Source organism: Pongo pygmaeus, chromosome 10, assembly GCF_028885625.2.
Source record: "Pongo pygmaeus isolate AG05252 chromosome 10, NHGRI_mPonPyg2-v2.0_pri, whole genome shotgun sequence".
Taxonomy (NCBI): domain Eukaryota; kingdom Metazoa; phylum Chordata; class Mammalia; order Primates; family Hominidae; genus Pongo; species Pongo pygmaeus.
Genome location: NC_072383.2, coordinates 7,720,199 through 7,745,592, shown reverse-complemented (window position 1 = coordinate 7,745,592; position 25,394 = coordinate 7,720,199). Strand labels below are relative to the sequence as shown.

At 40.9% G+C, this 25,394-nt stretch overlaps 2 protein-coding genes and 1 pseudogene across 2 annotated transcripts in view; 1 reads left to right on the top strand and 2 right to left on the bottom strand.

The window, feature by feature from the left end:
• Positions 1 to 600: 600 nt before the first annotated feature.
• LOC129010380 (glyceraldehyde-3-phosphate dehydrogenase-like) lies at positions 601 to 4,311 on the bottom strand (annotated as a pseudogene).
• Positions 2,031 to 3,860, bottom strand: LOC129010379 (TBCC domain-containing protein 1-like). The gene is given in 1 exon segment (XM_054444551.2): positions 2,031 to 3,860. A coding segment is annotated over 1 exon segment (1,674 nt). The 5' UTR covers positions 3,795 to 3,860; the 3' UTR covers positions 2,031 to 2,120.
• CD163 (CD163 molecule) overlaps positions 3,518 to 25,394 on the top strand; it is a 116,852-nt gene continuing 94,975 nt past the window's right edge. The window contains exon 1 of the mRNA XM_054444550.2: positions 3,518 to 3,647. The gene's annotated coding sequence lies outside the window, so the exon portion shown is untranslated. The remainder of the gene's footprint in view (positions 3,648 to 25,394) is intronic.

The window sequence follows — 25,394 nt, the reverse complement described above, 5'->3', positions numbered from 1 at the left end:
CAGCCTCCTGAGTAGCTGGGATTACAGGCGCCTGCCACCATGCCCGGCTAATTTTTGTATTTTTAGTAGATAGAGATGGGGTTTCACAATGCTCACCAGGCTGGTCTTGAACTCCTGACTTCAGTTCTTGAACTCCTGACTTCAGGTGATCCACCTACCTTGGCCTCCCAAAGTGCTGGGATTACTGGCATGAGCCATCATGCCCGGCCTATATGTCTGTTTTTATGTCTGTTTTCATACTGCTTCATTATGCCTCTTTTGTGATATAATTTGAGATTAAGAAGTGTGATGCCTTCAACTTTGTTTTCCTCAACATTGTTTTGATTACTTGAAGTATGTTGTGGTTTCACACAAATTTTAGAATGGTTTTTTCTATTTCTATAAAAAATATCTTTTTTTTTTTTGGCTGAGTACAGGGGACTTTATTGATGGTAAATGATGTGGTGGGGCTCCCTAGGTCTCTCCTTCTTCAGAGGATCTGGAAACTGTCAGGAGAGAAGATTCTGTGTGGTCGGGGACTGAGTGCAGCAGGGAATCCCCAGCAGCTGAGGGTCCCTTGCTTCTTCCCGTGCTCTCCCTGGGGTTAGTGATTGGGAGATTTTACTCCTCAGAGGCCATGTGTACCATGAGGTCCATCACCTTGTTACTGTAGGCAAATTCATTGCCATACCAGGAAATGAGCTTGACAAAGTGGTCATTGATGGCAATGCCAGCCCCAGCATCAAAGGTGGAAGGGCGGGTATTGCTTTTAAATCCCAAAGGGACAACCTGGTGCTCAGTATAGCCCAGGATGCCCTTGAGGGGGTCCTTGGGTGCCTGCCTCACCACCTTTTTGATGTCTGAAGAAACCTGTCTGGCAGGTTTCTCCAGCCAGGAGGTCAGTTCCACAACCGACACAGTTGTGCTGGGAACACAGAAGACCATGCCAGTGAGCTTCCCATTAAGCTTAGGAATGACCTTGCCCTCTCATTGCCCATTTACTTGGCAGCACCAGTAGATGCAGGAATGGTGTTCTGGAAAGCCCCATGGCTGTCATGCCAGAGTTTCCTGGAGGGGCCATCCACAGTCTTCTGGGTGGCAATGATGTTGTGGACTGTGGTCATGAGTCCCTCCCTGATGCCAAAGTTGTCATGAATGACCTTGGCCAGGGGATCGGAGCAGTTGGTGGTACAGGAGGCATTGCTGATGATTGTGAGGTTGTTTTCTTTTTTTTTTCTTTAGAGTTTGTTTATTGAAAATTTGAAGCAGGAAGTGAAAAATAAAGATTTTTTTTACGCAATTTCATTAAGTTCCATACTTTAAGGACTAAAATATAGTATAAAACTATTTCTATGTCTGTATACCAACAAATCATACTTTCTTTCCAATTATTTTTTAAAAGGAGTAGCAATTTCCTTTTAAATAGTTACAAAGAACTATAAAACTCTTATTTAACTCTAGAAAGAATAAAACTCTTTCATCACACAAATGAAGATACATACTATAGTTGCAAATCTACACTCAGTTGCTTTAATATTAACATACATACAATGGTACTATCTTCACCATCTTTTTCATCTGGGCATCACAAAGATGAGTCTTCTGATGTTCTATAAGCAATATGTTTATACGAAAGTCAGAAGTTTAGCGAAAATTCGGCCTAAACAGTAATAAATGAAAATGGAATGGAAATCAAACTTCTTAAATAGAACAGAAGGCTGGGCGCGGTGGCTCACACCTGTAATCTCAGCACTTTGGGAGGCCGAGATGGGTGGATCACGAGGTCAGGAAATCAAGACCATCCTGACTAACACGGTGAAACCCTGTCTCTACTAAAAATACAAAAAAAATTGGCCGGGCATGGTGGCAGGGACCCGTAGTCCCAGCTACTCAGGAGGCTGAGGCAGGAGAATGGCGTGAACCCGGGAGGCAGAGCTTGCAGTGAGCCTAGATCGCACCACTGCACTCCAGCCTGGGTGACAGAACAAGACTCTGCCCCAAAAAAAAAAAAAAAAAAAAAAGACAGAAAAGTCCCAATGTCTCTCAAGCAGCAATAGTACCTTCCCAATTTAGTTTCAAGATGAGCACCATCCTCCATTTATCCTTGTATTTCCAGGGCCCAGTATTTGCATGTAAGATCCTTATCCAGCTGCTTGTTTGGAGCCTGCTGCAGGGGGTACAAGGCTGTCCAGCTGTTGGTGATGTCCTGTATTAATCAACCATTCATAAAACTTGTTCTCTACCAGTACCTGGAACTGCTTCCTTTGATCCTTTGTCAAATGAGCCTCCTTTACAGTTTTCTGCCAGATCTGTATCTTCTGTTCTCTTTGACCCAGTGCTTTCTGATATACAGATGGAAGACCTCCGGGTATCTCTGTTGTGTCCCCTTCCATTTCAAAGGGAATAATAAATACATAGAATTCACAAGGTGGTAAAAGCCGGAAGACACTGGTGTCACTGTTCTCTCTGCACACAACCATTGGATTATCCCAATAGTTAGGCACTGTAGCAAGGCCAGTCCTGGCCGTATGGTCCTCTAGCATTGGGTAATGGGTATGAAAAGGGGCAAAAGTTACTGTTTGGTTCCCAGAGAGAATAAGTGGGCGCGTAGGCATCAGAATGTGACAGATGCAACCTGCTGTAGAAAAGATGGACAAACGATGGCAAACAGCAATGACTTTAACATTGTCACAACTGTGGAGGTGAAGTGTAGTCCCTACAGGGCCCAAGACAAAGATGCTATTCCTTCACTTCTCAATTGTTACAGATCATAAGGGAGAGAGCAGATATATAAAAGATTCGTTGCAATGATGAATCTTTACATGTGCTCCCACCAGAGTATCTGAGCTCTTAGCCAGTGTCTGCTTGTAAACCTGGCTCATCACTACCAGTTGGTGCATCCTAGGGGCCACATGAGTATTACAAGCAATCTTAGCTCTTTTGGTGGTCCCTTCAACTTGATGAGCCCAAGCCAATTTCTTTCCAGACTTGAGGCAAGCTGATGTACCAAATGGATTCCCAGTCAAACAGGACCTCAACCAGGTTTCCAGTTTGTAGAAAGAGAAAGTCTTAGAGATCTTCGAGAAGCCACTATCTGCATGCAGTGGCTGCCACAGTGCAAGTTCATGAAGTGGATAGATCTTCCTGGCTCTACTTATTGTACCTTCAGTAAGGAAGCTGAGCACCACAACAGCTTCTCGGGACACTAGACTACTATGGGTTGAATGAAATGATGCAGTGAGTTGTTCTGGATCTAAAAGCAGCTCGAGGAGATCAGACAGATGATCATAGACAAAAGCTTGGTGACTGTAATCATTCCAGTTCTTATTATGACAATTAGATTTTACAGTCAGGTCAGGAGACCGAGATCTGTTTCTGGGACTGGGCCACTCTTCGCCAATCAAAGATGTCCTTAGGGAGACCTTGTTCAACTCTTGAATGTATAAGAAGAGCAGAAACTGTAGCGTGTCCACTGAAAGCTGATTTCTCTGCTTTTCAACTTCCTCCTCAGACATGCAGTTGGACAGAACCTCAGACCATTCCAGGTGCTCCTCAGGTGTCTCCACTGAAAGACTATCAAATATTTCGAAGTAAAGCCACGCCAGGTCCTTGGCCAACTGCAGCTTCCCACAAGTGATGTGCCTCCATGTAGACCAGTAGAGGTGCAGGTAAGCTCCTTCTGTGGCCCGGATTTGCACATAGGTGGATATCTTCCTGAGATAGTGAAGACTAAACTTGGATGGAGGGGGGACCTGCAAGGCACCCACTATAAAGGGTTCTGCTTTCACCCAGAGGAGAACTCTGGACTGATCCATATTATCTCTAAGGACATCTGGGTGAAAAGGCTTCTTTGCATACCTGCTAATGCAGGCGCCGCACCGCCACACTTCTCTGTGCTGCCGCCGTGCGCCGCATGAGGTTGTTTTCATGCTTATGGTTCATGCCCATCACAAACATGGGGACATCTGCAGAGGGGATGGAGATGATGAACCTTTTGGCTCCCCTCTCCAGGTGAGCCCTAGCCTTTGCCAAGGTAGTGAAGATGCCACTGGACTCCGTGACATAATTAGCACCAGCATTATCTCATTTGGTTTTGGTGAGCTCTCACTCCTGGAAGATAGTGACGGGATTTCCATTGATGACAAGCTTCCCATTCTCAACCTTGATGGTACCATGGAATTTGCCATGGGTGGGATCATAATGGAACATGTAGACCATGTAGTTGAGGTCAGTGAAAGGGCCATTGGTGGTAACAATATCCACTTTGCCAGGATTAAAAGCAGCTCTCATGAATAGGCACCTGATATGGCCAAATCCATTTACTCCTGCCTTCACTTTCACTCTGGTGTCTCAGGAAGAGGGCTGATGCTGCATAAGAAAATTGGATATTTGTCAAATGGGAGAAGCAGAGAGGTCACTGGAATTTTGATGGGGTTGCACTGAAAATGCTTATCATTTTCGGTGGTATAAACAGTCCTAATATCTTGAGACCAAAGATGTCAGGTATTTATACCTGTTCTTTCCAGTTCCTTCTAGATACCCTCAGCTAAGACAACTAAAAAACATGCATAAGCCTTATATATGAAATAAGGAAAGTATAAAATGCTAATGTTACAATTACAATTGTTAAAAAGCCGGTGATAATTCTTTTCAGAGATACAACATACCTACTGTTGATACACACTCAAAGTATTTAACCTGGAAACAAATTACTTGCTGGGGCTATAATGCTATCACATGAGATAGGAGCCCAACTTTATATACTACTATTATTAGCTCATATATCCCATCCCCCAATCTTTTTTAAAAATTATTTTACTTTTAAGTTGCCAGACACATGTGCAGAATGTGCAGGTTTGTTACTTAGGTATATGTGTGCCATGGTGGTTTTCTGCATTATTGACCCATCCTCTAGGTTCCCTCCCCTCACCCACAAACCCCCAATAAGCCCTGGTGTGTGTTGTTTCCCTCCCTATGTCCATGTGTTCTCATTGTTCAACTTTCATTTGTGAGTGAGAACATGCGGTATTTGGTTTTCTGTTCCTGTGTTAGTTTGCTGAGGATGATGGCTTCCAGCTTCATCCATGTTCCTGCAAAGGACATGATCTCATTCCTTTTTATGGCTGCATAGTATTCCACAGTGTAGATGTACCACATTTTCTTTTCCAGCCTACCATTGATGCATATATTCTCTTTAAATTGATTCCAACAAAAGTTGTGTTTCCTTTTTTTTAACCAAGAAGAATAAGCTTGGATAAAACTTATGTTTTCTTAATAAAGAGACATATTTCTTTTTTTTCTTTTTTTTAAATTATAATTTAAGTTCTAGGGTGCATGTGCACAAGGTGCAGGTTTGTTACATATGTATACATGTGCCATGCTGGTGTGCTGCACCCATTAACTCGTCATTTACAGTAGGTATTTCTCCTAATGCTATCCTTCCTCCCTCCCCGAACCCCACAACAGGCCCCAGTGTGTGATGCTCCCCATCCTGTGTCCAAGTGCTCTCATTGTTCAATTCCCACCTATGAGTGAGAACATGTAGTGTTTGGTTTTCTGTTCTTGCGATAGTTTGCTCAGAATGATAGCTTCCAGCTTCATCCATGTCCCTGCAAAGGACATGAATTCATCCTATTTTATGGCTGCAGAGTGTTCCATGGTGTATATGTGCCACATTTTCTTAATCCAGTCTATCATTGATGGACATTTGGGTTGGTTCCAAGTCTTTGCTATTGTGAATAGTGCTGCAATAAACATACGTGTGCATGTGTCTTTATAGCAGCATGATTTATAGTCCTTTGGGTATATACCCAGTAATGGGATGGCTGGGTCAAATGGTATTTCTAGTTCTGGATCCTTTAGGAATTGCCACACTGTCTTCCACAATGGTTGAACTAGTTTACAGTCCTACCAACAGTGTAAAAGTGTTCCTATTTCTCCACATCCTGTCCAGCACCTGTTGTTTCTTTTTTTTATTTATTATTATTATTATTATTATACTTTTAAGTTTTAGGGTACATGTGCACAATGTGCGGGTTAGTTACATGTGTATACATGTGCCATGCTGGTGTGCTGCACCCATTAACTCGCCATTTAGCATTAGGTATATATCCTAATGCTATCCCTCCCCCCTCCCCCCACCTCACAACAGTCCTCAGAGTGTGATGTTCCCCTTCCTGTGTCCATGTGTTCTCATTGTTCAATTCCCACCTATGAGTGAGAATATGCAGTGTTTGGTTTTTTGTCCTTGCGATAATTTACTGAGAATGATGATTTCCAATTTCATCCATGTCCCTACAAAGGACATGAACTCATCATTTTTTATGGCTGCATAGTATTCCATGGTGTATATGTGCCACATTTTCGTAATCCAGTCTATCGTTGTTGGACATTTGGGTTGGTTCCAAGTCTTTGCTATTGTGAATAGTGCCGCAATAAACATACATGTGCATGTGTCTTTGTAGCAGCATGATTTATAGTCCTTTGGGTATATACCCAGTAATGGGATGGCTGGGTCAAATGGTATTTCTAGTTCTAGATCCCTGAGGAATTGCCACACTGACTTCCACAATGGTTGAACTAGTTTACAGTCCCACCAACAGTGTAAAAGTGTTCCTATTTCTCCACATCCTCTCCAGCACCTATTGTTTCCTGACTTTTTAATGATTGCCATTCTAACTGGTGTGAGATGGTATCTCATTGTGGTTTTGATTTGCATTTCTCTGATGGCCAGTGATGATGATCATTGTTTCACGTGTTTTTTGGCTGCATAAATGTCTTCTTTTGAGAAGTGTCTGTTCATATCCTTCGCCTACTTTTTGATGGAGTTGTTTGTTTTTTTCTTGTAAATTTGTTTGAGTTCATTATAGATTCTGGATATTAGCCCTTTGTCAGATGAGTAGGTTGTGAAAATTTTCTCCCAAATTGTAAGTTGCCTGTTCACTCTGATGGAAGTTTCTTTTGCTGTGCAGAAGCTCTTTAGATTAATTAGATCCCATTTGTCAATTTTGGCTTTTGTTGCCATTGCTTTTGGTGTTTTAGACAGGAAGTCCTTGCCCATGCCTATGTCCTGAATGGTAATGCCTAGGTTTTCTTCTAGGGTTTTTATGGTTTTAGGTCTAACATTTAAGTCTTTAATCCATCTTGAATTAATTTTTGTATAAGGTGTAAGGAAGGGATCCAGTTTCAGCTTTCTACATATGGCTAGCCAGTTTTCCCAGCACCATTTATTAAATAGGGAATCCTTTCCGCATTGCTTGTTTTTGTCAGGTTTGTCAAAGATCAGATAGTTGTAGATATGTGGCGTTATTTCTGAGGGCTCTGTTCTGTTCCATTGATCTATATCTCTGTTTTGGTACCAGTACCATGTTGTTTTGGTTACTGTAGCCTTCTAGTATGGTTTGAAGTCAGTTAGCGTGATGCCTCCAGCTTTGTTCTTTTGGCTTAGGATTGACTTGGCGATGCGGGCTCTTTTTTGGTACCATATGAACTTTAAAGTATTTTTTTCCAATTCTGTGAAGAAAGTCATTGGTAGCTTCATGGGGATGGCATTGAATCTATAAATTACCTTGGGCAGTATGGCCATTTTCACAATATTGATTCTTCCTACCCATGAGCATGGAATGTTCTTCCATTTGTTTGTATCCTCTTTTATTTCCTTGAGCAGTGGTTTATAGTTCTCCTTGAAGAGGTCCTTCACATCCCTTGTAAGTTGGATTCCTAAGTATTTTATTCTCTTTGAAGCAATTGTGAATGGGAGTTCACTCATGATTTGGCTCTCTGTTTGTCTGTTATTGGTGTATAAGAATGCTTGTGATTTTTGTACATTGATTTTGTATCCTGAGACTTTGCTGAAGTTGCTTATCAGCTTAAGGAGATTTTGGGCTGAGACAATGGGGTTTTCTAGATATACAATCATGTCGTCTGCAAACAGGGACAATTTGATTTCCTCTTTTCCTAATTGAATACCCTTGATTTCCTTCTCCTGCCTAATTGCCCTGGCCAGAACTTCCAACACTATGTTGAATAGGAGTGGTGAGAGAGGGCATCCCTGTCTTGTGCCAGTTTTCAAAGGGAATGCTTCCAGTTTTTGCCCATTCAGTATGATATTGGCTGTGGGTTTGTCATAGATAGCTCATATTATTTTGAGATACGTCCCGTCAATACCTAATTTATTGAGAGTTTTTAGCATGAAGAGTTGTTGAATTTTGTCAAAGGCCTTTTCTACATCTATTGAGATAATCATGTGGTTTTTGTCTTTGGTTCTGTTTATATGCTGGATTACATTTATTGTTTTGCCTATGTTGAACCAGCCTTGCATCCCAGGGATGAAGCCCACCTGATCATGGTGGATAAGCTTTTTGATGTGCTGCTGGATTCGGTTTGCCGGTATTTTATTGAGAATTTTTGCATCAATGTTCATCAAGGATATTGGTCTGAAATTCTCTTTTTTGGTTGTGTCTCTGCCCGACTTTGGTATCAGGATGATGCTGGCCTCATAAAATGAGTTAGGGAGGATTCCCTCTTTTTCTATTGATTGGAATAGTTTCAGAAGGAATGGTACCAGTTCCTCCTTGTACCTCTGGCAGAATTCGGCTGTGAATCCATCTGGTCCTGGACTCTTTTTGGTTGGTAAGCTATTGATTATTGCCAGAATTTCAGATCCTGTTATTGGTCTTTTCAGAGATTCAACTTCTTCCTGGTTTAGTCTTGGGAGAGTGTATGTGTCAAGGAATTTATCCATTTCTTCCAGATTTTCTAGTTTTTTTGCATAGAGGTGTTTATAGTATTCTCTGATGGTAGTTTGTACTTCTGTGGGATCAGTGGTAATATCCCCTTTATCATTTTTTATCGTGTCTATTTGATTCTTCTCTGTTTTTTTCTTTATTAGTCTTGCTAGCAGTCTATCAATTTGGTTGATCCTTTCAGAAAACCAGCTCCTGGATTCATTAATTTTTTGAAGGGTTTTTTGTGTCTCTATTTCCTTCAGTTCTGCTCTGATTTTAGTTATTTCTTGCCTTCTGCTAGCTTTTGAATGTGTTTGCTCTTGCTTTTCTAGTTCTTTTAATTGTGATGTTAGGGTGTCAATTTTGGATCTTTCCTGCTTTCTCTTGTGGGCATTTAGTAAATTTCCCTCTACACACTGCTTTGAATGTGTCCCAGAGATTCTGGTATGTTGTGTCTTTGTTCTCGTTGGTTTCAAAGAACATCTTTATTTCTGCCTTCATTTTGTTTTGTACCCAGTAGTCATTCAGGAGCAGGTTGTTCAGTTTCCATGTAGTTGAGTGGTTTTGAGTGAGTTTCTTAATCCTGAGTTCTAGTTTGATTGCAGTGTGGTCTGAGAGACAGTTTGTTATAATTTCTGTTCTTTTACATTTGCTGAGGAGTGCTTTACTTCCAACTATGTGGTCAATTTTGGAATAGGTGTGGTGTGGTGCAGAAAAAAATGTATATTCTGTTGATTTGGGGTGGAGAGTTCTGTAGATGTCTATGAGGCCTGCTTGGTGCAGAGCTGAGTTCAATTCCTGGGTATCCTTGTTAACTTTCTGTCTTGTTGATCTGTCTAATGTTGACAGTGGGGTGTTAAAGTCTCCCATTATTATTGTGTGGGAGTCTAAGTCTCTTTGTAGGTCACTAAGGACTTGCTTTATGAATCTGGGTGCTCCTGTATTGGGTGCATATATATTTAGGATAGTTAGCTCTTCTTGTTGAATTGATCCCTTTACCATTATGTAGTGGCCTTATTTGTCTGTTTTGATCTTTGTTGGTTTAAAGTCTGTTTTATCAGAGACTAGGATTGCAACCCCTGCCTTTTTTTGTTTTCCATTTGCTTGGTAGATCTTCCTCCATCCCTTTATTTTGAGCCTATGTGTGTCTCTGCGTATGAGATGGGTTTCCTGAATACAGAACAGAGATGGGTCTTGACTCTTTACCTAATTTGCCAGTCTGTGTCTTTTAATTGGAGCATTTAGCCCATTTACATTTAAAGTTAATATTGTTATGTGTGAATTTGATCCTGTCATTATGATGTTTGCTGGTTATTTGCAGTCTCTTCCTAGTCTCTATGGTCTTTACATTTTGGCGTGATTTTGCAGTGGCTGGTACCGGTTGTGCCTTTCCATGTTTAGTGCTTCCTTCAGGAGCTCTTTTAAGGCAGGCCTGGTGGTGAGAAAATCTCTCAGCATTTGCTTGTCTGTAAAGTATTTTATTTCTCCTTCACTTATGAAGCTTAGTTTGGCTGGATATGAAATTCTGGGTTGAAAATTCTTTTCTTTAAGAATGTTGAATATTGGCCCCCACTCTCTTCTGGCTTGTAGAGTTTCTGCCGAGAGATCGGCTATTAGTCTGATGGGCTTCTCTTTGTGGGTAACCCGACCTTTCTCTCTGGCTGCCCTTAACATTTTTTCCTTCATTTCAACTTTGGTGAATCTGACAATTATGTGTCTTGGAGTTGCTCTTCTCGAGGAATATCTTTGTGGTGTTCTCTGTATTTCCTGAATCTGAATGTTGGCCTGCCTTGCTAGATTGGGGAAGTTCTCCTGGGTAATATCCTGCAGAGTGTTTTCCAACTTGGATCCATTCTCCCCGTCACTTTCAGGTACACCAATCAGATGCAGATTTGGTCTTTTCATATAATCCCATGTTTCTTGGAGGCTTTGTTCATTTCTTTTTATTCTTTTTTCTCTAAACTTCCCTTCTCGCTTCATTTCATTCATTTCATCTTCCATCACTGATACCCTTTCTTCCATTTGGTCGCATCAGCTCCTGAGGCTTCTGCATTCTTCATGTAGTTCTTGAGCCTTGGATTTCAGCTCCATAAGCTCCTTTAAGCACTTCTCTGTATTGGTTATTCTAGTTATACGTTCGTCTAAAGTTTTTTCAAAGTTTTCAACTTCTTTGCCTTTGGTTTGAATTTCCTCCTGTAGCTCGGAGTAGTTTGATCGTTTGAAGCCTTCTCTCAACTCGTCAAAGTCATTCTCCATCTAGCTTTGTTCCATTGCTGGTGAGGAACTGCATTCCTTTGGAGGAGGAGAGACACTCTGCTTTTTAGAATTTCCAGTTTTTCTGCTCTGTTTTTCCCCACCTTTGTTGTTTTAACTAGTTTTGGTCTTTGATGATGGTGTTGTACGATGGGTTTTTGGTGTGGATGTCCTTTCTGTTTATTAGTTTTCCTTCTAACAGACAGGACCCTCAGCTGCAGGTCTGTTGGAGTTTGCTAGAGGTCCACTCCAAACCCTGTTTGCCTGGGTATCAGCAGCGGTGTCTGCAGAACCACAGATTTTCGTGATCTGCAAATGCTGCTGTCTGATCGTTCCTCTGGAAGTTTTGTCTCAGAGGAGTACCCGGCCGTGTGAGGTGTCGGTCTGCCCCTACTGGGGGGTGCCTCCCAGTTAGGCTGCTCGGGGGTCAGGGGTCAGGGACCCACTTGAGGAGGCAGTCTGCCCATTCTCAGATCTCTAGCTGCGTGCTGGGAGAACCACTGGTCTCCTCAAAGCTGTCAGACAGGGACATTTAAGTCTGCAGAGATTACTGCTGTCTTTTTGTTTGTCTGTGCCCTGCCCCCAGAGGTGGAGCCTACAGAGGCAGGCAGGCCTCCTTGAGCTGTGGTGGGCTCCACCCAGTTCGAGCTTCCAGGCTGCTTTGTTTACCTAAGCGTGCCTGGGCAATGGCGGGCACTCCTCCCCCAGCCTCGCTGCCGCCTTGCAGTTTGATCTCAGACTGCTGTGCTAACAATCAGTGAGACTCCGTGGGCGTAGGACCCTCCAAGCCAGGTGCGGGCTATAATCTCCTGGTGCGCCGTTTCCTAAGCCGGTCGGAAAAGCGCAGTATTCGGGTGGGAGTGGCCCGACTTTCTAGATGCCGTCTGCCACCCCTTTCCTTGACCAGGAAAGGGAACTCCCTGACCCCTTGCACTTCCCGAGTGGGGCAATGCCTCGCTCTGCTTCCGCTGGCGCATGGTGCACTGCACCCACTGTCCTGCACCCACTGTCTGGCACTCCCTAGTGAGATGAACCCGGTACCTCAGATGGAAATACAGAAATCACCCATCTTCTGCGTTGCTCACGCTGGGAGCTGTAGACCGGAACTGTTCCTATTCGGCCATCTTGGCTCCTCCCCACCTGTTGTTTCTTGACGTTTTAATGATTGCCATTCTAACTGGTGTGAGATGATATCTCATTGTGGTTTTGATTTGCATTTCTCTGATGGCCAGTGATGATGAGCATTTTTTCATGTGTCTGTTGGCTGCATAAATGTCTTCTTTTGAGAAGTATCTGTTCATATCCTTTGCCCACTTTTTGATGGTGTTGTTTGATTTTTTCTTGTAAATTTGTTTAATTTCTTTGTAGATTCCGGATATTAGCCCTTTTTCAGATGGGTAGATTGTAAAAATTTTCTCCCATTCTGTAGGTTGCCTGTACACTCTGATGGTAGTTTCTTTTGCTGTGCAGAAGCTCTTTAGTTTAATTAGATCCCATTTGTCAATTTTGGCTTTTGGTGCTATTGCTTTTGGTGTTTTAGTCATGAAGTCCTTGCCCATGCCTATGTGCTGAATGGTATTGCCTAGGTTTTCTTCTAGGGTTTTTATGGTTTTAGGTCTAACATTGAAGTCTTTAATTCATCTTGAATTAATTTTTGTATAAGGTATAAGGAAGGGATCCAGTTTCAGCTTTCCACATATGGCTAGCCAGTTTTCCCATCATCACTTATTAAATAGGGAATCCTTTCCCCATTGCTTGTTTTTGTCAGGTTTGTGAAAGATCAGATGGTTGTAGATTTGTGGTATTATTTCTGAGGGTACTGTTCTGTTCCATTGGTCGATATCTCTGTTTTGGTACCAGTAGCATGCTGTTTTGATTACTGTAGCCTTGTAGTATAGTTTGAGGTCAGGTAGCGTGATGCCTCAAGCTTTGTTCTTTTGGCTTAGGATTGTCTTGGCAATGCAGGCTCTTTTTTGGTTCCATATGAACTTTAAAGTAGTTTTTTCCAATTCTGTGAAGAAAGTCATTGATAGCTTGATGGGGATGGCATTGAATCTATAAATTACCTTGGGCAGTATGGCCATTTTCACGATATTGATTTTTCCTATCCGTGATTATAGAATGTTCTTCCATTTGTTTGTATCCTCTTTTATTTCATTGAGCAGTGATTTGTAGTTGTCCTTGAAGAGGTCCTTCCCAACTCTTGTAAGTTGGATTCCTAGGTATTTTCTTCTCTTTGAAGCAGTTGTGAATGGGAGTTCACTCACGATTTGGCTCTCTGTTTGTCTGTTATTGGTGTATAAGAATGCTTGTGATTTTTGCACACTGATTTTGTATCCTGAGACTTTGCTGAAGGTGCTTATCAGCTTAAGGAGATTTTAGGCTAAAACAATAGGGTTTTCTAAAATACAATCCTGTCATCTGCAAACAGGGACAATTTGACTTCTTGTTTTCCTAATTGAATACCCTTTATTTCTTTCTTCTACCTGATTGCGCTGGCCAGAACTTCCAACACTATGTTGAATAGGAGTGGTGAGAGAGGGCATCCCTGTCTTGTGCCAGTTTTCAAAGGGAATTCTTCCAGTTTTTGCCCATTCAGTATGATATTGGCTGTGGGTTTGCCGTAAATAGCTCTTATTGTTTTGAGATGTGTCCCATCAATAACTAGTTTATTGAGAGGTTTTAGCATGAAGGGTTGTTGAATTTTGTCAAAGGCCTTTTCTGCATCTATCGAGATAATCATGTGGTTTTTGTCTTTGGTTCTGTTTATATGATGGATGACGTTTATTGATTTGTGTATGTTGAACCAGCCTTGCATCCGAGGGATGAAGCCTACCTGATCATGGTGGATAAGCTTTTTGATGTGCTGCTGGATTCAGTTTGCCAGTATTTTATTATTTTATTGAGGATTTTTGCATTGATGTTCATCAGGGATAGTAGTCTAAAATTCTCTTTTTTTGTTGTGTCTCTGCCAGTCTTTGGTATCAGGATAATGCTGGCCTCATAAAATGAGTTAGGGAGGATTCCCTCTTTTTCTATTGATTGGAATAGTTTCAGAAGGAATGGTACCAGCTCCTCTTTGTATCTCTGGTAGAATAAAGCTGTGAATATGTCTTATCCTGGACTTTTTTTGGTTGGTAGCCTATTAGTTATGGCCTCAATTTCAGATCCTGTTATTGGTCTGTTCTGGGATTCAACTTCTTCCTGGTTTAAGTCTTGGGAGGGTGTGTGTGTTCAGGAATTTATCCATTTCTTCTAGATTTTCTAGTTTATCTGCATAGAGGTGTTTATAGTATTCTCTGATGGTAGTTTGTATTTTTTTTTTTTTTTGAGGCAGCATGTATAATTTTAATGAAACATTTCAGGTTACAGCCCAGTAAGAATAGTATTTCTATATTCTAATTTCAATCAATTAGTGATCTTCTTGCCAACCCCACATAATTCCAGATTCATTAAGTCAGGAAAAATGTAAAACCATGGAAAGATAACTCCTTTCAGAATTAAATTCTAATTTCTTCCCCATCAATAGCTTCTTCAGCGATCTTAGACAAGTCACTGAACTTTCAATGTTTATGTTTTTTCTCAGCTGTAAAGTTGAGGGAATCACAATGACCTATCTTGCACACTTGATGAAAAGAGCATCTGATAAAAAGGAAACAAAAAAAGAGCCACTGTCTAGGCATGAGGTGACATGTGCAAAAAGAATGCTACCATCTTTGCCTCTTGGCAAAGGGGGACAGAGGGAAAGATGAAACACATTTTCAGTGCTTTGGCGTTTGGTATATGATCTGTCCATATGTCCCAAACTTAAATTCAGAGTCTCTACCAGCAAAAGCAACTGCTTTTATTTCTTCTTTTTTTTTTTTTTTTTCCAGTTAAACTAGGAGGAATGAACACAAGGATTTGTCATTGCTTCCTCCTGAAAGTCTTTCTTTTTTTTTTCTTTTATTATTATTATTATTATTATTATTATTATTATTATTATACTTTAGGTTTTATGGTACATGTGCACAATGTGCAGGTAAGTTACATATGTATACATGTGCCATGCTGGTGCGCTGCACCCACCAACTCGTCATCTAGCATTAGGTATATCTCCCAATGCTATCCCTCCCCCCTCCCCCCACGCCACAACAGTCCCCGAAGTGTGATGTTCCCCTTCCTGTCTCCATGTGTTCTCATTGTTCAATTCCCACCTATGAGTGAGAATATGCGGTGTTTGGTTTTTTGTTCTTGCGATAGTTTACTGAGAATGATGATTTCCAATTTCATCCATGTCCCTACAAAGGACGTGAACTCATCATTTTTTATGGCTGCATAGTATTCCATGGTGTATATGTGCCACATTTTCTTAATCCAGTCTATCATTGTTGGACATTTGGGTTGGTTCCAAGTCTTTGCTATTGTGAATAATGTGGCAATAAACATACATGTGCATGTGTCTTTATAGCAGCATGATTTATAGTCCTTTGGGTATATATCCAGTAATGGGATGGCTGGGTCAAATGGAATTTCTAGTTCTAGATCCCTGAGGAATCGCCACACTGACTTCCACAAGGGTTGAACTAGTTTACAGTCCCACCAACAGTGTAAAAGTGTTCCTATTTCTCCACATCCTCTCCAGCACCTGTTGTTTCCTGACTTTTTAATGATTGCCATTCTAACTGGTGTGAGATGGTATCTCATTGTGGTTTTGATTTGCATTTCTCTGATGGCCAGTGATGGTGAGCATTTTTTCATGTGTTTTTTGGCTGCATAAATGTCTTCTTTTGAGAAGGGTCTGTTCATGTCCTTTGCCCACTTTTTGATGGGGTTGTTTGTTTTTTTCTTGTAAATTTGTTGGAGTTCATTGTAGATTCTGGATATTAGCCCTTTGTCAGATGAGTAGGTTGCGAAAATTTTCTCCCATTTTGTAGGTTGCCTGTTCACTCTCATGGTAGTTTCTTTTGCTGTGCAGAAACTCTTGAGTTTAATTAGATCCCATTTGTCAATTTTGGCTTTTGTTGCCATTGCTTTTGGTGTTTTAGACATGAAGTCCTTGCCCATGCCTATGTCCTGAATGGTAATGCCTAGGTTTTCTTCTAGGGTTTTTATGGTTTTAGGTCTAACATTTAAGTCTTTAATCCATCTTGAATTAATTTTTGTATACGGTGTAAGGAAGGGATCCACTTTCAGCTTTCTACATAAGACTAGCCAGTTTTCCCAGCAACATTTATTAAATAGGGAATCCTTTCCCCATTTCTTGTTTTTGTCAGGTTTGTCAAAGATCAGATACTTGTAGATATGTGGCATTATTTCTGAGGGCTCTGTTCTGTTCCATTGATCTATATCTCTGTTTTGGTACCAGTACCATGCTGTTTTGGTTACTGTAGCCTTGTAGTATAGTTTGAAGTCAGGTGGTGTGATGCCTCCACCTTTGTTCTTTTGGCTTAGGATTGACTTGGCGATGCGGGCTCTTTTTTGGTTCCATATGAACTTTAAAGTAGTTTTTTCCAATTCTGTAAAGAAAGTCATTGGTAGCTTGATGGGGATGGCATTGAATCTGTAAATTACCTTGGGAAGGATGGCCATTTTCATGATATTGATTCTTCCTACCCATGAGCATGGAATGTTCTTCCATTTGTTTGTATCCTCTTTTATTTCCTTGAGCAGTGGTTTGTAGTTCTCCTTGAAGAGGTGTTTGTAATATTCTTTCACATCCCTTGTAAGTTGGATTCCTAGGTATTTTATTCTCTTTGAAGCAATTGTGAATGGGAGTTCACTCATGATTTGGCTCTCTGTTTGTCTGTTATTGATGTATAAGAATGCTTGTGATTTTTGCACATTGATTTTGTATCCTGAGACTTTGCTGAATTTGCTTATCAGCTTAAGGAGATTTTGGGCTGAGACAATGGGGTTTTCTAGATATACTATCATGTCATCTGCAAACAGGGACAATTTGACTTCCTCTTTTCCTAATTGAATACCCTTGATTTCCTTCTCCTGCCTAATTGCCCTGGCCAGAACTTCCAACACTATGTTGAATAGAAGTGGTGAGAGAGGGCATCCCTGTCTTGTGCCAGTTTTCAAAGGGAATGCTTCCAGTTTTTGCCCATTCAGTATGATATTGGCTGTGGGTTTGTCATAAATAGCTCTTATTATTTTGAGATACGTCCCATCAATTCCTAATTTATTGAGAGTTTTTAGCATGAAGGGTTGTTGAATTATTATCAAAGGCCTTTTCTGCATCTATTGAGATAATCATGTGGTTTTTGTCTTTGGTTCTGTTTATATGCTGGATTACATTTATTGATTTGCGTATATTGAACCAGCCTTGCATCCCATGGATGAAGCCCACTTGATCATGGTGGATAAGCTTTTTGATGTGCTGCTGGATTCGGTTTGCCAGTATTTTATTGAGGATTTTTGCATCAATGTTCATCAAGGATATTGGTCTAAAATTCTCTTTTTTTGTTGTGTCTCTGCCAGGCTTTGGTATCAGGATGATGCTGGCCTCATAAAATGAGTTAGGGAGGATTCCCTCTTTTTCTATTGATTGGAATAGTTTCAGAAGGAATGGTACCAGCTCCTCCTTGTACCTCTGGTAGAATTCGGCTGTGAACCCATCTTGTCCTGGACTTTTTTTGGTTGGTAAGCTATTGATTATTGCCTCAATTTCAGAGCCTGTTATTGGTCTATTCAGAGATTCAACTTCTTCCTGGTTTAGTCTTGGGAGGGTGTATGTGTTGAGGAATTTATCCATTTCTTCTAGATTTTCTAGTTTATTTGCATAGAGGTGTTTGTAATATTCTCTGATGGTAGTTTGTATTTCTGTGGGATCGGTGGTGATATCCCCTTTATCATTTTTTATTGCATCTATTTGATTCTTCTCTCTTTTTTTCTTTATTAATCTTGCTAGCGGTCTATCAATTTTGTTGATCCTTTCAAAAAACCAGCTCCTGGATTCATTGATTTTTTGAAGGGTTTTTTGTGTCTCTATTTCCTTCAGTTCTGCTCTGATTTTAGTTATTTCTTGCCTTCTGCTAGCTTTTGAATGTGTTTGCTCTTGCTTTTCTAGTTCTTTTAATTATGATGTTAGGGTGTCAATTTTGGATCTTTCCTGCTTTCTCTTGTGGGCATTTAGTGCTATAAATTTCCCTCTACACACTGCTTTGAATGCATCCCAGAGATTCTGGTATGTTGTGTCTTGGTTCTCGTTGGTTTCAAAGAACATCTTTATTTCTGCCTTCATTTCATTATGTACCCAGTAGTCATTCAGGAGCAGGTTGTTCAGTTTCCACATAGTTGAGCAGTTTTGAGTGAGATTCTTAATCCTGACTTCTAGCTTGATTGCACTGTGGTCTGAGAGACAGTTTGTTACAATTTCTGTTCTTTTACATTTATTGAGGAGAGCTTTACTTCCAAGTATATGGTCAATTTTGGAATAGGTGTGGTGTGGTGCTGAAAAAAATGTATATTCTGTTGATTTGGGGTGGAGAGTTCTGTAGATGTCTATTAGGTCCGCTTGGTGCAGAGCTGAGTTCAATTCCTGGGTATCCTTGTTGACTTTCTGTCTAATTGATCTGTCTAATGTTGACAGTGGGGTGTTAAAATCTCCCATTATTAATGTGTGGGAGTCTAAGTCTCTTTGTAGGTCACTCAGGACTTGCTTTATGAATCTGGGTGCTCCTGTATTGGGTGCATATATATTTAGGATAGTTAGCTCTTCTTGTTGAATTAATCCCTTTACCATTATGTAATGGCCTTCTTTGTCTCTTTTGATCTTTGTTGGTTTAAAGTCTGTTTTATCAGAGACTAGGAGTGCAACCCCTGCCTTTTTTTGTTTTCCATTTGCTTGGTAGATCTTCCTCCATCCTTTTATTTTGAGCCTATGTGTGTCTCTGCACGTGAGATGGGTTTCCTGAATACAGCACACTGATGGGTCTTGAGTCTTTATCCAGTTTGCCAGTCTGTGTCTTTTAATTGGAGCATTTCGTCCATTTACATTTAAAGTTAATATTGTTATGTGTGCATTTGATCCTGTCATTATGATGTTAGCTGGATATTTTGCTCGTTAGTTGATGCAGTCTCTTCCTAGTCTCGATGGTCTTTACATTTCGGTATGATTTTGCAGTGGCTGGTACCGGTTGTGCCTTTCCATGTTTAGGGCTTCCTTCAGGAGCTCTTTTAGGGCAGGCCTGGTGGTGACAAAATCTCTCAGCATTTGCTTGTCTGTAAAGGATTTTATTTCTCCTTCACTTATGAAGCTTAGTTTGGCAGGATATGAAATTCTGGGTTGAAAATTCTTTTCTTTAAGAATGTTGAATATTGGCCCCCACTCTCTTCTGGCTTGTAGGGTTTCTGCCGAGAGATCCGCTGTTAGTCTGATGGGCTTCCCTTTGATGGTAACCCGACCTTTCTCTCTGGCTGCCCTTAACATTTTTTCCTTCATTTCAACTTTGGTGAATCTGACAATTATGTGTCTTGGAGTTGCTCTTCTCGAGGAGTATCTTTGTGGCGTTCTCTGTATTTCCTGAATCTGAATGTTGGCCTGCCTTGCTAGATTGGGGAAGTTCTCGTGGATAATATCCTGCAGAGTGTTTTCCAACTTGTTTCCATTCTCCCCGTCACTTTCCAGTACACCAATCAGACGTAGATTTGGTCTTTTTACATAGTCCCACATTTCTTGGAGGCTTTGCTCGTTTCTTTTTATTCTTTTTTCTCTAAACTTCCCTTCTCGCTTCATTTCATTCATTTCGTCTTCTAGGGCTGATACCCTTTCTTCCATTTGATCGCATCGGCTCCTGAGGCTTCTGCATTCTTCACGTAGTTCTCGAGCCTTGGTTTTCAGCTCCATCAGCTCCTTTAAGCACTTCTCTGTATTGGTTATTCTAGTTATACATTCTTCTAAATTTTTTTCAAAGTTTTCAACTTCTTTGCCTTTGGTTTGAATATCCTCCCGTAGCTCGGAGTAATTTGATCGTCTGAAGCCTTCTTCTCTCAGCTTGTCAAAGTCATTCTCTGTCCAGCTTTGTTCCGTTGCTGGTGAGGAACTGCATTCTTTTGGAGGAGGAGAGGTACTTTGGTTTTTAGAGTTTCCAGTTTTTCTGCTCTGTTTTTTCCCCATCTTTGTGGTTTTATCTACTTTTGGTCTTTGATGATGGTGATGTACAGATGGGTTTTTGTTGTGGATGTCCTTTCTGTTAGTTTTCCTTCTAACAGACAGAACCCTCAGCTGCAGGTCTGTTGGAGTACCTGGCCGGCCGTGTGAGGTGTCAGTCTGCCCCTGCTGGGGGGTGCCTCCCAGTTAAGCTGCTCGGGGGTCAGGGGTCAGGGACCCACTCGAGGAGGCAGTCAGCCCATTCTCAGATCTCCAGCTGCGTGCTGGGAGAACCACTGCTCTCCTCACAGCTGTCAGACAGGGACATTTAAGTCTGCAGAGGTTACTGCTGTCTTTTTGTTTGTCTGTGCCCTGCCCCCAGAGGTGGAGCCTACAGAGGCAGGCAGGCCTCCTTGAGCTGTGGTGGGCTCCACCCAGTTCAAGCTTCCAGGCTGCTTTGTTTACCTAAGCGAGCCTGGGCAATGGCGGGCGCCCCTCCCCCAGCCTCGCTGCCGACTTGCTGTTTGATCTCAGACTGCTGTGCTAGCGATCAGCGAGACTCCGTGGGTGTAGGACCCTCTGAGCCAGGTGCGGGCTATACTCTCCTGGGGCACCGTTTCCTAAGCCCGTCGGAAAAGCACAGTATTCAGGTGGGAGTGGCCCGATTTTCCAGTTGCCGTCTGTCACCCCTGGAAGGGGAACTCCCTGACCCCTTGCGCTTCCCGAGTGAGGCAATGCCTCGCCCCTGCTTCGGCTGGCACACGGTGCGCTCACCCACTGACCTGCGCCCACTGTCTGGCACTCCCTAGTGAGATGAACACGGTACCTCAGATGGAAATGCAGAAATCACTCGTCTTCTGCGTCGCTCGCGCTGGGAGCTGTAGACTGGAGCTGTTGCTATTCGGCCATCTTGGCTCCTCCCCCCGGTAGTTTGTATTTCTGTGGGATCAGTGGTGATATCCCCTTTATCATTTTTTATTGCATCTATTTGATTCTTCTCTCTTTTCTTTTTTATTAGTCTTGCTAGTGGTCTATTTTGTTGATCTTTTCAAAAAAAACCAGCTCCTGGATTCATTAATTTTTTGAAGCATTTTTTGGGTCTCTATCTCCTTTAGTTCTGCTCTGATCTTAGTTATTTCTTGCCTTCTGCTAGCTTTTGAATGTTTTCTCTTGCCTCTCTAGTTCTTTTAATTGTGATGTTAGGGTATTGATTTTAGATCTCTCCTGCTTTCTCTTGTGGGCATTTAGTGCTATAAATTTCCCTCTACACACTGCTTTAGATGTGTCCCAGAGATTCTGATATGTTGTGTCTTTGTTCTCATTGGTTTCAAAGAACATCGTTATTTCTGCTTAAATTTCGTTATATACCCAGTAGTCATTCAGGAGCAGGTTGTTTAGTTTCCATGTAGTTGAGCAGTTTTGAGTGAGTTTCTTAATCCTGAGTTCTAGTTTGATTGCACTGTGGTCTGAGAGAAAGTTTGCTATGATTTCGGTTCTTTTACATTTGCTGAGGAGTGCTTTACTTCCAACTATGTGGTCAATTTTGGAATAAGTGCAATGTGGTGCTGAGAAGAATGTATATTCTGTTGATCTGGGGTGGAGAGTTCTGTAGATGTCTATTAGGTCTGCTTGCTGCCGAGTTGAGTTCAAGACCTGGATATCCTTGTTAACTTTTTGTCTCACTGGTCTGTCTAATGTTGACAGTGGGGTGTTAAAGTCTCCCATTATTATTGTGTGGGAGTCTAAGTCTCTTTGTAGGTCACTAAGGACTTGCTTTATGAATCTGGGTGCTCCTGTATTGGGTGCATATATATTTAGGATAGTTAGCTCTTCTTGTTGCATTGATCCCTTTACCATTATGTAATGGCCTTCTTTGTCTCTTTTGATCTTTGTTGGTTTGAAGTCTGTTTTATCAGAGACTAGGATTGCAACCCCTGCTTTTTTTTGTTTTCCATTTGCTTGGTAGATCTTCCTCCATCACTTCATTTTGAACCTATGTGTGTCTCTGCTCTTGAGATAGGTCTCCTGAAGGCAGCACACTGTTGGGTCTTGACTCTTTATCTAATTTGCCAGTCTGTGTCTTTTAATTGGGGCATTTAGCCTATTTACCTTTAAGGTTAATATTGTTATGTGTGAATTTGATCCTGTCATTATGATGTTAGGTGGTTATTTTGCTCATTAGTTGATGCAGTGTCTTCCTAGAATGGATGTTCTTTACAATTTGTCATGTTTTTGCAGTGGCTGGTACTGGTTGTTCCTATCCATTTTTAGTGTTTTCTCCAGGAGCTCTTGTAAGGTAGGCCTCATGGTGACAAAATCTCTCAGCATTTGCTTGTCTGTAAAGGATTTTATTTCTCCTTCGCTTCTGAAGCTTAGTTTGGCTGGATATGAAATTCTGGGTTGAAAATTCTTTTCTTTAAGAATGTTGAATATTGGCCCCCCACTCTCTTCTGGCTTATAGGGTTTCTGCAGAAAGATCTGCTCTTAGTCTGATGGGCTTCCTTTTGCAGGTAACCTGACGTTTGTCTCTGGCTGCCCTTAACATTTTTCGCGTTAACCAGGTGGCTATTTCGGGGAACAATATTCAAGGAAAAGGGAACAGCCAGTGCAAAAGCCCTAAATCAGGACTAAAATTGGGGTGCTTGAGAACAGCAAGATGGCCAGTGTGGGTGGATATTAATGGATAGGGAAGTAGTCAAAGAAGATTCAGAGAGGTAAGGAGAGTGGTGGTAGTCGTGGGGTGAGCTGATTACTTCCCTATAGACTGGCCATTTTAAGTAACAGCTTTTATTCTGAATGAGATAGGGACCCTTTGAAGGGTTTTGAATTAACCAGTAACATGATCTGACATAAAATTTAAAAATTTACCCTAGTTATCTTGATGAGAATAGATACTTAGGAAGAGCAAAGGTAGTTAGGAGACTGGAGTGGGATTCCAGACAGGGGATGATGGTGACCCTGATCAGGATGATGTTAATGGATGTAGATGTATTTTGGAAGTGGTGCAAATGGGATTTCCTGAAGAATTGGACATGGAACGTGGAAGTAAGAGAGGGATCAAGGATGACCACAAGAATTTTGCTCTGAACACTGAAAATTGGTGGTGTTGCCATCAACATCCTTTTCATGTATATGACAGTGAAAACCTAGGATCTATATTGGTAATACATGGATTTTACCCATTTATATGTTGTAATGTCTAATTATACTTAGATTAACAACGTTCTTCCCAGAGATTTTACTGCCTGTTTCAGGTTGCCTTTTTAATTTTCTTTATGGAGTGGAGAAAGGATTAAAGCTGAGCTCCAATCTGAATTAGAATCAGTCCCCAGAAGTACCTCATTCAGACTTACATAGCCATCCATCTTGGCATATTTCTTGAAACGTTGCTCATACTGGCTCTCTAATAATTTTTCTCCTAGCATCTAAGTCACATTCTTGATTTGGTGGTCAAAATGATAGATGTCATTTATCCTGTTCATAAAAACTGTCGCAGAATAATAAGCCACTTTTCTTCAATAACAAATGTCTTTTTAACCTACCTGCCACATTTTTCCTTTTTATCAACTGACTTTTGTCATTATTGTTGGGCACTCGTTTTTCTGCCTAGTTGTATGTCGAATTTATTGGTAAGACATGAAATGTATGAATTATTCTTCTCTTTTCTTATCCATTCTCTGAAGATTTTTACTTTCTTTTTTCAGTGCCTCCCCATAACGCCAGACACCTGAGGATTAGCTTTTTCAGAATAATCTCAAATTCATATTGAACTCTAAAACACTCATGTACCCAAAAACTTGTGTACCAATATTTGTAACCACATTGAATATCCCTCTGATCCTCTCCAACCTAGTTGCTTGGCAGAAAATCTGGAAGTCATCTACACCACTCCATTAATGCCTGCATCCATTAACCAAGTTTATTTACTTCTTTATTCTAATATCTATTAACTGTCTTCTCTTAACGTGCCCTTGTGTTAATTCAGGCCCTTATCATTTCTTTCTTGAATTACTCCTGTATCACATACTGCAAAAAATTACTGATTTATAAGCTGTTCCTAGTTACTTCAACATTTAGGAATTGCAGAAGTCATGTTTAGGGGCTCTTTTGTTTGGGAGAACGCCTCAGTTGCCCTCGATTATGCCAGGTGTTAAAACACTTAGCCAAAACTAGGAGGAAAACTCTGCAAAATAAAGCAAAATGATTATTTTTATTGGTGTCGAGGTTACTATATATTAAATAATGACAGATTATTATATTTTTACTTGTAGGGGCCATGGTAAATGGCAAAGAGAGACCTCTGCTTTGAGTAGAAGCAAGTCCCAGAAACATGAGACGGTTGGGGCTAAAAAGGGAGTTGTTGGTTCTCCACTAAAGAACCTCTATAACAGGGCAGTGTTAATGGTCACAGGGCAAGGATTATCTGATATTCACTTTTAAGTTTTCTGTTTTGTCTTGCTTTCCTAATTAATTCTTTAAATTTTCATGAAAGGTTATTAGCAGCAATATTAGGAAGAAAAATGTATAAGAGAACAGAGGTGATCCTAGAGAAGGGAGAAGGGATACTTTGAGAAGTGACCAAATCATGTAAACATCCATGGGAGAGTTTTGGAGATTCTAGGCACAAGGACTGAGTTCTCTGCAGACCACAGGATAAGGAATCAAATTACAGATAATTTACTATTAAACTGAAGACTTTTGTTGTTGTTTTGGTTTGTTGTTGTATTATTGTTGGTGGTGGGATTTTTTGGTTTTTTTTTTGAGACAGGATCTTGCTCTGTCACTCAGATTGGAGTGCAGTGGCACAATTATGATACACTGCAGCCTTGAACTCCTGGGTTCAAGCAATCTTCCCACCTCAGCTGCCTAAATGGCTAGGACTACAGGCACACAGCACCACACCTGGCTAATTTTTCTATATTTTGTAGAGATGGGGTCTCACTGTATCGGCCAGGCTGATCTCAAACTTCTGGCCTTAGCAATCCTCCTGCCTCGGCCTCCCAAAATGCTGGGATTACAGTGAGCCACTGTGCCCAGCTAAACTAAAGATTAACTTTAGATATTGGGGATTTCATAACCACTTGGAATGCACACTTTGTTTTTCATTTTATTTTTTTTTTCTCCTTCTGGTTATCTTTCTATGTTTCAAACGTAACCATGTTCCCCTGATAAATTACACATAGGGAGCCATATGCTATTTTAAAAAGTTATTTCTTTACTTTTAATATAAAATAAAATATATAGTACAGGTCAGTCAGAAATAAGTAAAGTATAATTCAATTTTTATCATTTCAGACCTTTTAATATATACATAGATATGTGTAAAAATATAAATATGAGTAGGTATTTGTAAAATG